We start from the raw sequence: 14,990 nt of genomic DNA, 5'->3' as shown, positions 1-14,990 counted from the left end.
CTCACCCCAGTCCAGGGATGGGGAGAGAAACCAAGCGTTCAGGAACAATTAAACAAATTCCAGGAGAAGGTCTGTACACTCTCCCGGCTTTACCGGTAGTCTGCCACCAGGATCTCTCTTTACCCACGTTACCAGCTCTGCACCAGGGCTGCAAACAATTAAGCACCACAGTGGTAGCCTCCTTAGGTGAACGGCTTTAGACACAAGATTCAGTCTTAGAGATCAGGTTGCAACAGAGGAAACAGGTCCAGGTAATATTGATTATATATTATCTTTATTCAGTGCACAAGCATGCATATAACATGAGACTAGCAAAAGATAAGAAACAAAAGATATCTATAGCTTGTTCAGCTCTAGCTATACAATAGAGGTAGGTCATAGTTACCAGGCTGGTGTGCAAATAGTCCAAGGTCTCACCAGGGAATCTTGAAGAGAAACCCCATGGTTTTGTAGGCAGCTAGTCCAGCTTGGCTGCCTAACAGTCTCACTCCATGTTAACAGCAAACAGTCAGTCCAAAAGAACTCTTTGTTTCCCAGAGAAGAACTCACTTAACTCTCCTCCTGTTTCCCATATGGATCATTGCAGATATACCCCCCCCTCCGTCACCACCAGGTATGGCCATTTACCCAATAGTGAGAGAGTGGGAAGGCGTTCCAATCTCTGGTTACCATGCATTGTCAGGCAAGGTATGTTTTGATTGGCTAGGAGTTGGGCATTCCACTCTAGCCTCTTCTATTGACCGTGTGTCATATCAGGGAATGCTTTTGATGTGCTAATGTACTGGGCATAGCTCATCCCATGCTTGGGAAGTCGCTCTCTCTTGGCAGAGGTGTCAAAGTGTCTTGTATATGGAGATGGGGCCTGGCCATCTGGCCAGCCATTTGCACAGGTGACAGGAATCACGCGGTAGTGTTACCAGCTAGGGTCATCTGGCCCAAGCAGGGAGGATTTTAGAAAAGCCTTTTTCTATACAGAGCAGCCCTTCTGTAAAGCTTCTGTTGTGATTCAGTGTGACATGCTGGAATATAAAGTGGATGGTCTGACTCCAAATCATGTTCCTAGAACACTGTTGACAATAGCTGTGAATAACTGACATCTTTCAAAACTAACATTGTTACCCATACTGCTCTTTTGAAATTCATCCATTTAGATATTTATTCCCCACTATCTTCCTTGATGGGACTTTTCCCCTAGTTTATCCTCACAACAACCTTGCACAGAAGATTAGTCTGAAAGCAAGTAACTGACCCCATGTCATCTGGCGAGGTTTCATAGCAGAGCACAAATTGGCCTGGGTTTTCCAGATCTTAGTTTGACATTCTAGCCACTGTGCCATGCTGGCTGTTCATTGTTTTCAGTTACAAGTAATTTGTTACTGAGGGAAGATTGCCTGAAGGAGGGTGAACCAGGCAAATATTTACCCCGCTGGGCAGCTTAGTCAGTAGTTGAGAACTCTGCATTGGGAAGCAGCCAGATACCCCTTCATAGTGCCTGGGAGAGATTCCCTTCCTTTTTGCTTCCAGCTGCCACTGTTGAGGCCACAAGAGGGAAGGGAGTACAGCAGCTTTCATATATCCATTGAGCCCATCAGTTGAAGACATGATGCAATTGAGCACTTCTCCATCAGGTCTGAATCCATTTGGTTTGCTCTGGCAGGCTACTTGGCAGTGACCTGCCTGGTGGACACATTCCTGGACTCAGTAGCAGGACTTCCCTTAGTGGAGCAGGAGCAGGAGGGTGCAGCCATGGTAGCCTCAGCAACAGGGCAGCTTTGGCAATCTGTGCTAGGAAAGCTTAAGGAAGTGAGCGAGCCTGGATGTGGGAACAATGGCTTTCTAGGCCTAAGTGTTGTAAGGCAGGGTGTGGCTACCTAGAGCAGGGAACAGAGAAGAGGAGGGTGGAGCTTAGCTCAAGGGCAGGTGTGAAACTGGGGCTATAAATAGAGAGGAAAGGGAAATGGGAGGGGCCTGGCTGAAGAGAGAAGGCACAGAATTAGGAAGGAAATCCAAGCCAGCTCGGGGGAGAAGGGGGAAGAAGAAGCAGCAGCGGCCAGAAGAGGAGAAGAATTATCTCAAGGAGATTCCGGGCAAAAGGGCAGGTTGCAGTATCCTGGCTCTTTTCCTTTGTAGTGTATTGTAACCCTGAAGTGGGTGACAGTAACCACACCTCCAGGTCCCTGGAGCTGTCAGCTGAAAATAAAAATCATCTGTGCAAGGAAGCAGTGACCGGGCTGATGCTTTCAAGACCCAATGGACCCTAAGTATGATGTTCCCTTGCCCCCAGAAGGAATCACGCTTGCTTAATTATTCAAAACACTTATATCCTGCTTTTCTACAAGTTGTAATGGGAAAAACATATTTCAGCAATAAGACATATCAGAGTTTTTTAAAAAGAGGATTTCTGCCCAAGAAACATGATTTTTCCACCTTCCCCTTCCGATGGTTGCCTGGAATGTTCCCTGAATTCCTTCATCTTCTGACAGCAGGATTTCAGGTTGCTGGGGGGATCTGACTCAATTAGAAGAAATTCTTGTTGCTGCAGAGATGTTTAGTCTGCATTTAAGTCTTCATATTTAGTTTTTAGTTGTGAATTTGATTCCTTTAAACTGCTTAGAAAACCAGCTTTTTGATTAGAAAAGTGGGGTGAATATATAGTATATAGTTGACCTAAGTTTAAATGCACCTCTGGGTGAGAAGTTGGTACTGTGTTTACCTGAAAGGAGGATTACCTGAATGTAAGATGACACCCCCCCAATTTATACACAGTTTCTTGCTGTATATTTAGTAATTTATGTGCAAATGTAAGAAAATTCTCGATGGCAAACAACTAGGGGGGAAACCTAGTGCTCCATTTGAGTAAATGAAGAACTTCTTGGTTCCAATTTGTCCATAGTTAGCTTGTTCATTACCTTAAATGGGAAACTGCAAAACTAGATGGTGAAATAAATCAATTCTTATTGAAAAACCTAGCTTTTCTTTTCAGTAGCCAGTGCTTTAATACCCATTTCTTGTAATCTGCAGTGGACAATCTTGGTCTGCAATGTGTCAGCTTTTCTGACTTTTTTGAGCCTATGTGTAGATTCCTAGGCCTCTTGCCATGTTGCACAGGTTGGAAGGTGCTAGTCGTCAAATTCAAAATTTATAGTCTACTTAAATTGGTACCACTGGGGTTTTGAAAAACAGAGGTGTATCAGACTTTTGTGCTAGTGTAGCAGTTGTGCAGGTACTTGTAACTAATTGAACATTACTGGAAAAATTTATTACTGCAGTTCTATATTGGTTCTTCTGAAAGAACTCCCCCTTTAACATGCAAAGACAGAGAGAGCTTTTATCCTACTGTATCAAGGGGAATTTTTGTACTTGACATAAATTTTTATAGCAGTCTAATGGTTTGGCAGTTTATACCGAACACAGTCAAACTGTAAACTTCAGCAAAGAGCTGAAAGAAAGAATTTAGGGGATACCCAAAGACAACATAGTTCATGCATTTATCACTTTGCCCCACTCCCTACAGAGTTGCTTAGATCTAGTTTGCAGGTTACTGCTTGCAGAGTTCCATAGAAATAAACATGTACTGGACAGAATATGCAATATACGCCTCACTTTTAGGAAATGCATTCCTGGGAGAGGTATCAAATGGTTCAAGTCTAGGATCAGGAAAGCATTTGCATCATTCCCTGGTAATGCTTTGTTATTAAGTAGTACCAGTGCCAAGCTGAAATGGTTTGGTAACGCTGTGGCCTATATGTAACACAAAGAAAGAAGTTAGGACATTTGTGTATAGGATTTAAGGCAACAGTAGCAGATGCAAAGTGCCGGGGAAGGGGAGGGTGCACTGTATGGTAATGCACATCGACTTCAGCTGAGTTTGGCAACTATCGTCCAAGATGCTTTGTCAGTTCTAGTACTGGTTTTGAAGACACTGGAGAGCAACCAGTGTGTCACCACCACTGTATCTAATAATATACTGACTGCTCCTTGTGTGGGTGTCTCTACCTACTTCAGGGTCCCTTCAAATATGCAAAATAAAAATATTTTGTAATTTTTTAAAAAAAGGGAAGGGGAGAATTAAACTGACCTGATGGAGACTGAAAACGCTTCTGTGACGACCCCTTTACTGGGGAGGTCTGGTTTCCCTTTAAAAGTGTACTTTATGTTTTTCTCTACTGGGTAATCCGGCTGCCACCAGGAAATTTAAGGCTTTCCAAAGCTTTATAATATAATATTCATCACTGGGTAGGTATATCGAGGGTTTAAGCTTTCGAGGAACTATGTGGTCTGAGGAAGGATTCTTTCCAGAGCTGGTATACTTGAATGAAATAGGATTTATTTAAAGAAAGCATAAATACGAGGGTAGAACCATGTAACTAGTAAAGTAGGTATAACACACAGTCTGCTCCCTACTGACAGGGATTTTTCCTTAGGTAACTTTGTAACACTTTTTCCTTCAGGCCATATATGGTTACTGTTTCTTTATACTTCAACTTTCCATAACACACACAAGAAGGTCTCTCCTTCAGACCCCAGAACTAAACTCATCCCACACAGGGATGGGTCTCACTCCCCTCATACACAGAACATCTGCTTCTCTCACAGAAATCAGAACTTAACTGATCTTCATCAACTGTCATATCTAACTGACCCTCTTGATAGACATTCAAATCCTCCACACAGCATCCATTCCAAAACCCCTCCCCCTCTCTGTCACTCACCAATCATATCACTTGCCTGATTCCAGCACTCTAGATTATCATCACAGCCATGCAAACCAAACTTTTAAAGCCACACACACACAGTTAAACATGAAATCATTACAGCTTCAGAAGGGTCTGAATGTTGAGAGTGAGTGTCTGTTTAAAGGGAAAAGGAGATATCAGCATGCTGATGCCCCTGATAACTTGGAGATTCCTGGAGAGAGAGATTCTCCGATGCAGAGTTTCTAAATTGTTTCCCCACCACCCTGGGATTCTTTGCAGGTGCCCTATTTTTAAGTGTAATCTGCATAATATTTTCATTAGTGAAAAAGTGCTTGTTTGCCATCGGAAATTGACTTAACAAATAACAAACCTTGATTAATTTGCTTGCCCACTGTTTTATTGCTAGTGGGTAAACAGGACTTCATTTAACTGTCTCTTTTCTTCTTCAAGGATATTCGTAACCAATCCAAGGATTATCCACATAAAGTTGCAAAGTATCCAGAAAACCGAAATCGAAACAGATACAGAGATGTTAGTCCATGTAAGTAAACTTTCATTTATTCAAATCAACCCTATGGTATGCTAGTATTTAACATTCTAAACAGATTTTTACTAGTCATTTAGGTCAGAGTGCTGCAGAAAAGGTCATGTACTGGTCTATCTCAGTATCTGAGACTTATGTGTGCTCACCAAGGGCTTAGTGTAGAAAATGTGAAATGCCTTCTTTATACATAGGCGCCTGTAGATTTGTTTGTGTTCTAACATAGGAGAGCTCAGCCTCCTATCTATGTAATTTTCTTATTATCCAGATTTCCAGAATTATTATTATAGGTTGTATGTATGTACAGCTTCCTCTGTTTTGAGTGCCTTTGCATTTTTACATTGGAGGAGTTTACAGTTTTCTTTCAAATCCAACTATATTGCACCAAAGCAGGTTTTTCTTCTAAATTTTCCACACTTCATATAGTATAATTGATATAAAATAGAACAAATGAAAGATTCAAGGAGATGTGTCTGCAGAGGAGGAAGAAAGTTCTGGTGGTCAAATCTCTTCTAAACAGCATTTGGAAATTTTTCTGAGACATTCATTTATTGCTGTGGAAGATCTGTGGCCTGTGGCTTAGTGCTGGAGAATGTGCTTTGCATGCAGAAGGTCCCAGGTTTCAACTCCATGTGAAAGAATTGGGTAATAGGGAATGTGAAAGACCTTTATGTGCGACTTAGGGAGGCTTCTGTCAGAGTAGCCAGTATTCACCTTGATAAACCAATGGTATGACTTAGTACATGCCATACAATAAATAAATAAGACAGCTTCATGTGTGCTCATTTGACTACAGACAAGGCTGTATTTGAAGGGAGCAATCGCAGCAGTTGGAAAAGTCTTGGGTAATGCTCATTGGAACAGTCAGAATGGTAACTGGTGTTTCGCTCCCCGAAAGCTAGTAAACTCTCTAGCACTAAAATGCACTAAGAACATTGGATCTAGACATTTTTGTAGGTACCTTGTTGATGTGATAATATGCCTGAATTTCACACAGCAGGACTGTTTGTAGGGTTGCCAGTCCCCAGTTGGAGGGGGGGAGAATCCCCCAGTTCTGCGGGCTTCTGACCCCCCCAAGCCCCCCCCCCTAACAGCAATGTGGAATGACGTGCCTACATCACCTGGAAGTGGCATAGGCATGTAGGTGATGTGGAAGGGGCAACTCTATGGTTTTTGGGCAAAACTATGGTTAGGGGGCGATTTTACCATAGAGTTTTTCCCCATCAATTAAAGAAGAGCCAGTATAAATTTAAATGAGCAGCACAGAGCACTTTTGGAAACATGCTTCATTTTTCTTACGTATATGGGGAGGCAAAGTAGGTATTTTAATAGTACAGGTGGGACGGTGTGATATTAGCATGTAAATCAAAACTGTAACAGACCTCTATCGTTTGTAATTTTATTTATAATTTCCTTCTTCATATGTTCTATTAAGTTCATTTTGCAGAGTTAGAAGGCCAAAGCAGGGTCTTAAAAGCTTCTGCTATAAACAACAAAACACGTAAACATTACTTTCTCCCTTTTAAGCTTAGATTCTTCCTGAATAGACACTGATGTGAGCCTTGGGGACATATTGCGTATTATTTCTCTAGTATGAGACAGCTGGCCATCGAGAGTAAATCCCCCCAAACTCTTTTACCATAGAGTTTTTCCTAAAAACCAGAGTGTCACCCCCAATATGCCTACATCACTTCTAGTTGATGCAGGTACAATGCACAATGCCATTTCTGGTGACATTGGGGCAACACTTCCGGCTCCCAGAGTGTCCCCCTCATCCCCCCACTAGTGTCTTGGCAGCCCAGACAGTTTGAATCAAATTGAATTATTTGGTAGTTATTAAGAGGATTAAATGTGAGTAGCTTATAAATGAGAAATAAAGTTGTTGAGCAAAGGGAGAGGAGTGAGGATCCCAGGTTACAGTGACCATTAAGAATCTCTTTGTTGGCAGTAGGATAATTTTCTATTGTTACTTAGTGAGCTTTTCTCCAGATGAGAATGATAGGCTTAATAAAATATTCCTAAAATCTTGTTGATTTCTGTGGGACTGTAATAAGAAATACTTTGCAGATTGGGGTGCTTGTTTGCTAGACTACACACTAGTATATTTGAAAATTTCATTTTAGTCATTTTTAGTCTCCCACTTGGATAATAAAACAATTTTTCAGCTTTCATTTTTTTACGTATCTCAGAGGGAAGCTTAAAGTGCCTTAAAATAAAGAAAAGAGCCTCTGAATAATCTGGAACTCGTTTTCCCCACACACACACACACACATTTGTTGTCTTGGGGGTTATGGAGAATGAAAATAATATCACCCTTATTAGTGAAGGGCACCCTAGGCAGAGTGTAATATTTTCCTGTTACCCAAACCTGTGCCTGACTTCTTCAGTCTGGGCAAGTGGAGGGTCTGTGCTTCAGTCCTTAGGATTCTTTAGGTTTTACTATAAAGAGAGTTAATCAAAATTTCTGTTAATTGGGGGTGGGGAGTAGATAGCATTCAAGTTCCCTTTGGTTAATAATGTAGAAATGTGGATTGTTTAACAAGCTGCGAGACTCTTGCAATGGTTTTTACGGAAAATGCCCTTTCTGTTTGGTTATAAGTAGAGTATCTTGGAAGCTGGCTTGTCTGGTGTTATGATATGAAGCGCAGAAGTTGTCTGCTGCAAGAAATCAAACAGGAACTGTTTGGTGATTAAATGGTTAAAACAGTGCTTGCTGACATCATCTTTCCGAGAACACTAGTACCAGTATGTGTGATTTACTATAACAAGATCTTAAGTTTTTCCTGTTGGCAAATGGCATGTAGTATTTACAAAGGTTTTGGTTTCTGTCCAGCAGAAACATTTGAGTTCCAATAAATTTATACATGAAAAGAGAATCTTTAACACTTTCATTTCCAAGCATGGTAAATTGTTTGTTTTCAAGTAACTCATATTTTAATTTCTCATACATTAAAAAAGACTAGACTCCAAATTATATATTGGAACTTGTACGAGTGGCTCCTAAAAATATACCTATCCAATTTGCCACTGTATATATCCTACGAACAGCAAGTAGCTCTGAACCAAGGCTTTCAATAGCTTTTAACCTTTGAAGAAAAGGTGACTAGTATACGTATTTCATTGCCTTGGAAGAGAAAAAAGTTTTCTAACTTCCAGTACATTTCATCAACTTTAAAGCAAGACAAATGGTGCTCATTTAAGAAGGCTGCAATCAAAATAGTCTTAAACTGTTACTTAAAATAGCACCTTTTCAATTCATTATTTAACGTAAGCTTGGTTAACTCTTTGAGTAGAAGTGGTCTTAAAAAGGAAGTGAGGGTTGCAGGTATTTGTTGTACACTTCTACCTAGCTGCCATCTTTTGGTTGTGGCTATACCTTTATTAGTGTCAAAAATCCTTCTTTCCTCCCTTGATGCTTTCCCCCATTTGTAGCAGCTCATCAAATGCACAAAGGGTCCAAACCTGGCTATCCAGAAGATGTTTATGTACATTTAAAGAAAGTATGTGTGCAACCAAAAGGCATTCTGCGGTGTTTGCTTCTTATTTGCTAACATATATGGCCATCAATTGTGTAGTTGTAAAAGCATTTGTTCTTACCTGTTGTGAGAGCTGCTGTAGAAAATGTAATGAAGTGTATGCAACATGAAGTTTCTTTGTACATGGCCACATGCGTCACCTTGTTGTGTAGGGCCTTTTCCTGGTAGATAGTCTCTAAGTGTTTGCTTTGCTGCTTCACTGGAACATTTGGTATCCTATTTCTAAATGACTGCTTACTTCAAAATGTGGAAAGTGTTTCGTGCAGGCGGAAAGATTACTATGGTCCCAATCACATGGGAACATCTGGCAAGTGTCCCACACCCGTTGGCAACCCATCTTACTCTGCCGAAGAAGCAGAGTTAAAAAATACCGGGGAAAGTCCAGTATCAAACGGGTTGCTATGGACCACAGACGGACTTTCCCCCGTATGATCGCTCCAGCGCGCTCTCATGGCGTCGGGGGTGGTCTGATTAGGCCATACCGTTGTTGTTTTTTCCCTTTTCAGTATGCGCATCATTGCATACTGCCATAGGAAGCCCTCAGTGTGGAGATGCGATTCATTGATCCTCCATTTAGGTGAATCGAAAGCAGCCAAAAAACCCCAATTCACCCGCAATTGCCTCTGATCACGCAGTGGCAGGCTATGCCCACAGCTTCAAAGAACTGTGTGATCGCGCAACTGCGGGTCAATTTCCTCCAGGTTTAAATAGCTTTGCTTCCCCCGCGCATTATCTTGCACGTGTAACCGGGACCTATGTTAGGTAAGTGACTCATAAGAAGGAGTTGTGAGAAACACCATTCTTGGTGAATTTTAGCAACACAAGTTAGAGGTGAGAGCTGGTTTAATGTCATGGTTAAAAATAGCTCCAATTTCACCTTTGCTGTGAATTTGTTTAAGTAGCCTTGGACAAGCCATGGTATAGGAATAATACTGGCCTGCCTTAAAGAGTTATAAGTTGTTACATTAGAACACACATCTTCAAAACTGACAAACGTATTGTTGTGTAAGCTTTTGCTGCCAAAGCCCATTTTGTCAAACACACCTGCATAATGAAGAAGTTTGCATAGCAATATCAAATAGTTTAATTCTTCCAAACTTATCTGGTTAAGAGAAATTCAGCATGTTACTTAGGAAGTGTCCTGCACTCTTTGGTGTGTTGATACATATGGCTTAGATCAGGCCATGACAAATTTTCTTCAGCTTTACTAGCCACCCCAAAAATGTCGGAGATGGACTTACTTTTCAGCCTTTAGGGCTTATATTTTAGCAACTGTACTTTCTCTTGGGTGCTACCACAAAACGTAATCCTAAACTCTTCACAGTTTCTTGTCATTTTTTAAGGGTATGATAAAAGTGTTGTATTATATGAACAAACATAAACCCTGGTTATCATCACAACAAAAAGCTAGCCTCTATCCCCTATTTAAATAAGCTTTGTACTTTTCATGAGAATCATCAGGAGGCACTTACCTACAGGACCATCTCCTCTGGTATGTCCCCCAAAGAGCAGTATACTCTGCAGAGAACAATCTACTGGTGATCCCCAGCCCAAAAGATGTCTGGCTGTCCTTAACCAGAGCCAGGCCTTTTTCTGTCCCGGCTCCTACCTGGTGGAACTCTCTGCTGGATAACATTCACACATGTGGGACCTAATGCAGTTCTGCAGGGCTTGCAAAGCAGAGATGTTCCACCAGGCTTTTGGTTGAGGATGACGACAGGTACCATCTTTCTGGCACTCCCTTTCCCTTCCCTTCGTGTTCCCGGCTTCTTCCCTACCTTCCTCGCGAGGCAATAACACAATTGGAATATTGTGCTATCTGAGATTGTTTTAGCTTGTTATTGTTGTTGTTGTTATTATTATTATTATTATGTTTACATTGTTTTATATTTATGAATGTTTTATTCTTTGATGGGCCCTGTAGAGTCAGGGGAGGGCAGTTTATAAATTCAAATTATAAATAAATAAATTACAACAAATGACTGCAGAAAACAATGAAATCTCGAGGCTCCATGGCACCCTGGTGCCTGGGATTTATAGAGCCCCGGCTGCTGAGTTTATATTTACTATGTCTATGTCAAGTGACTTTGCTTTAGGAGAACTTTTTAAAAATGTGATTGTACTCCATACTATTTTTTCAATAGTATTTTCTTTCTTTTATTCTCAGTGTTGTTAAATGAAAAAGAAGCCATTTTTGCTTGATAAAAGAGAATTTGGACTGTATATTGAATGTATTTGGTAATGAGGTATGCAAAATAGGATCATTATGTACCACTATACAGTACTTTCTATTACTATGTACAAATTCATCTGCAGTACACTGACTTTTACTACTGGAGTTGTGAGACTTAGTGTTTTCATGATATATTTATTTCAAGATGATCACAGTCGAGTCGTACTGCAGAATACAGACAATGATTACATCAATGCAAGCTTGGTGGTTAATGAAGAAGCCCAAAGAAATTATATTTTAACACAGGTAAGTATTAATCAGATTTTTAAGTACTGGTTTAAAGTATTATATATCTAATGTAATGAAAATAGAGATCATGCCAAATACATGTCAAAATAAAATGATGTATGAATTCTTAGTTTCCTTGGACGTCTAAAGTTGTGGTTGGCTTCGTGCAGAAAACTGGTTCTTGGGTGCTGAGGTAGCTTAGTGGACTTACCTTATGCCAATAACTGCATAATACTGGCAGCTACTAAGACCAACTTCATAGGAATGCACTGCCTGTAGTATCTAGGTTTATGCTAGGGAAGACCAGAGTGGCCAAACAAACTCACTCGCTACATTGCCTGAGGCAACAAGGTTCTGAACAGAGGCTCACACTGATAGGAGCTTCTAGGCATAAAGTTGTAAAATTTGGTACAGCACAGATTCAGCTTCCTAACTGGTGCATGTGTACTGCAGTACTGCACATCCTGCCTAACTAAAGATCCTGTTAATTATACTGGCTCAGTTCACTATTATCCTTTATGGAGCTTGGTTTGGACTTGGTTTGGCTGGAGACTTGGTTATTAGCAGAACTGTTGTTGTTGTTCAGTCGCACAGTCGAGTCCGACTCTTCGCGACCCCATGGATCAGGTCACGCCAGGCCCTCCTGTCTTCTGCTGTCCTCTGAAGTTCACTCAATTTCATGTTCGTTGCATCTATGACACTGTCTAACCATCTCATCCTTTGCCGTCCCCGTCTTCTTTGACCTTCAATCTTTCCCAGCATCAGGGTCTTCTCCAGTGAGTGCTCCCTTCTCATTTGGCAGAACTGTTAGTTCATGAATAATGTCCCTCTTCAGCTGTAAAGCCCTGCTGGGAGCAGTTTCATTGTCAAATGTAAAGAGGGCTTTGGTGGGGAGAATAAGATGGGTTTGTTCTTTGTCTCTTGTTATTTGAGATATATGTAAGGTTGCCAGTCCCCGGGTCCTGGCAGGGGTTCTCCCAGTTTTTGGAGCTTCACCCCACTGCTAGCCAGGTGGCCGGCAGAGGAACCCCCCCCCCCAAACTGCTGCATCCCTGTGTGACGTCCCCAATAGGATGATGTCACCCAGAAGTGGCATCATCACATCGGGGCATCACCAGGGCTCCCAAGTACTTACCTTAATTCGGCGGGGGATGTATAGTTCTTCGCGGGACCATTCCCGTGGGGAAAACACAGGCGCTGCACTATTCCATTGCCCAGACGTGATGTAGGCACGTAGCCGGGTGACGCTTTAGCAATGGGGCTGGAAACTCGATGGTACCATCGAGTTTCCAGTCCCATTACCAGAGCGTCACCCAGCTATGTGCCTACGTCACATCTGGGCGATGGAATAGTGCAGCGCCTGTGTTCCAAGCAATAGTGCGGCGCCTGTGTTCCAAGCAAGAATCTTCCGGCGGGGAAGCATGTGTCCGCTGCCGGATCGAAGGTAGGTACTTGGGAACCCTAGGCATCACATGGGATGCTCTGGTTTGAGGGCAAAACTCTGTGGTAAATTTGGCCTAAAACTATAGTTTGCCCTTAAACCAGAGTGTCACTGTTGTAATAACGTCACTTCTGGATGATGTCATCGCATATAAGATGTCCTGGAATGCCCCTCAAATCCCCCCTCTGGCACAGTGAGGGGACTTGGCAACCCTAAACATATGGGAAGAGAACAACAGTAGTCTCTCCCTCCTTTCCGAGCTGCCTACTGGGGCTGATTCCTTACATATCTGCTTGCTCAAGCCCTGTGAGGAAAAAAACAAGTCTTAGTAAACGTTGATTCAAATTAGGTATAAAATATTTGTTTAGGAAAAATAGGGGTATTCTTTAGCTGCAAAGAAAACAGCTATTAATACTGTTTTCTTTTAAAGAGTTGTCCATCTGACCTTCAAAATTGTCTTTGGATATTTTAAAGATATGGATATTTTAAAGATATGGAAGGGTTCTAACACTGCAACCCTATACAGTTTTCTTGTGTTACTTTCCCCCCCCCCCCATTTTGGGGATGGGAGTATGTGATTGCTGCTCTGAAATTAACTCATGGTAAAAAAAAATGCTAAATGCACATGGCCTTGGGTTTTTTTATTTTTAATTTTTTTATTTTTATTTTTGTATTCTGAAAGCTGTTTAATACCTATAGTCTTAAAGATTTATCTGGACTTTGAAATGTTCATTTAAATTCAACTATATGTGGTGGTGGTGATTGTTCAGTTACACAGGCAAATAATTTGTTGTGAGCAATGGTGAGTTTTTCAGAAAATTGAAAATTATCAGTATCCTAAATAGAGCATGATCTGATATAGCATGTTTATTTGGATTTAAAGGTGATAGTCAACCAAATTCATAGTATTATGTAGAAATTATTTTAGTTTGAATAATAACTTGAAAATGTAAAGGCAATATAGCTTGTATTTACCTTATGTTACTTAAGAAAAAACTGAAGGCATTGAGAATAGTTTTAGTGAACACAGAGAATTGCACATGATATGCATAGTGGTGCATCTGTTTCAATAGAATTTTAATCTCTTCCACAGAAATTACTGGGGTGACTTAATTGCATGTTAGTTTCATATCAGATTGGTGATTACGGTATCCTTGTCACCATGTGAGATGAGACTAGGAATGGGCATAAACCACAGAAATGCGGTTTGGTTCATGGGTGAACCACAAACTGAACCGCAAATCCAGTAGGTTTGCATACAAACTGAACTGGGTTCACAAGGTTCGTGCCCAAAACAGCTGAGCCAAGGGGGCAGCCTACTCCCGTAGCTCAGATGTTTCAGGCTGTAAATAGCTGAGGCATGAGAGCAGGCTGCCCCTGTGGCTCAGTTGTTTTGATCTAAACAAATGAGCAATGGAGCAGGCTGCCCCTGCAGCTCAGCTGTTTAAAGGGCTTTTCCTGGCAGCCAGCCCCAGGCTTGGAGCAATTTAAACCTCTGCTTTCTGCTCCCCGTGGCTTTTCACATGAAGCATAAAGCAAAGGTTTAAATGGCTCCCAGCTATTTAACCCAAACAGCTGAGCTCCTTGCTGCTCAGCTGTTTTTTGTGAAGAGTCATGAACTGCATCAAAATTTGTGAAAGTTTGTGGCAGTTCTTCAGTTCACCAGCATAGCTTCACGAACTGGCCAAAATCTGTTACAAACTACATAATGGGGAATAGGTTGGTACACAATGTGAATTTTCTTCCCCAGACATATGGTTTTAGCTTCCCCACGGCCCACACTATTACCAAACATTATTTTTCTATGGCGGAGAGATGCTGTTCTCTCTCCACTAACTTCCTGCTGTTAATGGATAAAATGTTGGATTCCATCCTCCCCAATCTGATTTAGGATGGCCCCTGTCCCAATATTGGAAGCCTCACTGAGGTCCTGTTCAGATGAGGGGTTTTGGTCCGGGAGCGAGACAGAACGGGGGCAGATCAAACGGGCACGATCCCACGGCAACATCTGGGAATCGTTGCCTGCCCGTCTCTGATCCGTCTCTCCCGGCCGAAAACCCGCACCAAAAAGAACCACCTAACCTGGTGGTTCTTCTGATTGAAGCGCCACAAGCCGGGCCGTCGGATCGCCGGCGCGTCTTTGCGCCGGCTCATCCCCAGCTCCTAGCCGAACTGTGCATGCTCCGACATGCGCAGTTCGGTAGGCTCCCCATCTGAACTGTGTTTTCTCCCCAGCATCTGATCGTGCCAGGGAGAAAAGGCGCCGCGGCCCAGGGGATCGTGGGATCCCGCCACGGCATCTCAACTTTGGCGC

The 14,990-nt window shown here is 41.9% G+C and overlaps 1 protein-coding gene across 1 annotated transcript in view; it reads left to right on the top strand.

The window, feature by feature from the left end:
- Nucleotides 1–14,990, top strand: part of PTPN2 (protein tyrosine phosphatase, non-receptor type 2) — a 53,810-nt gene that overhangs the window by 8,241 nt on the left and 30,579 nt on the right. The window contains exons 2-3 of the mRNA XM_015414361.1: nt 5,148–5,238; nt 11,153–11,253. Of these exons, the coding sequence (XP_015269847.1) occupies nt 5,148–5,238; nt 11,153–11,253 (192 nt within the window). The remainder of the gene's footprint in view (nt 1–5,147; nt 5,239–11,152; nt 11,254–14,990) is intronic.

The sequence above is a fragment of the Gekko japonicus genome, unplaced genomic scaffold (assembly GCF_001447785.1).
Source record: "Gekko japonicus isolate JY-2015 unplaced genomic scaffold, Gekko_japonicus_V1.1 scaffold157, whole genome shotgun sequence".
Classification (NCBI taxonomy): domain Eukaryota; kingdom Metazoa; phylum Chordata; class Lepidosauria; order Squamata; family Gekkonidae; genus Gekko; species Gekko japonicus.
Note: the sequence above shows the minus strand (reverse complement) of the source record. Positions and strands in the feature narration are given on the sequence as shown.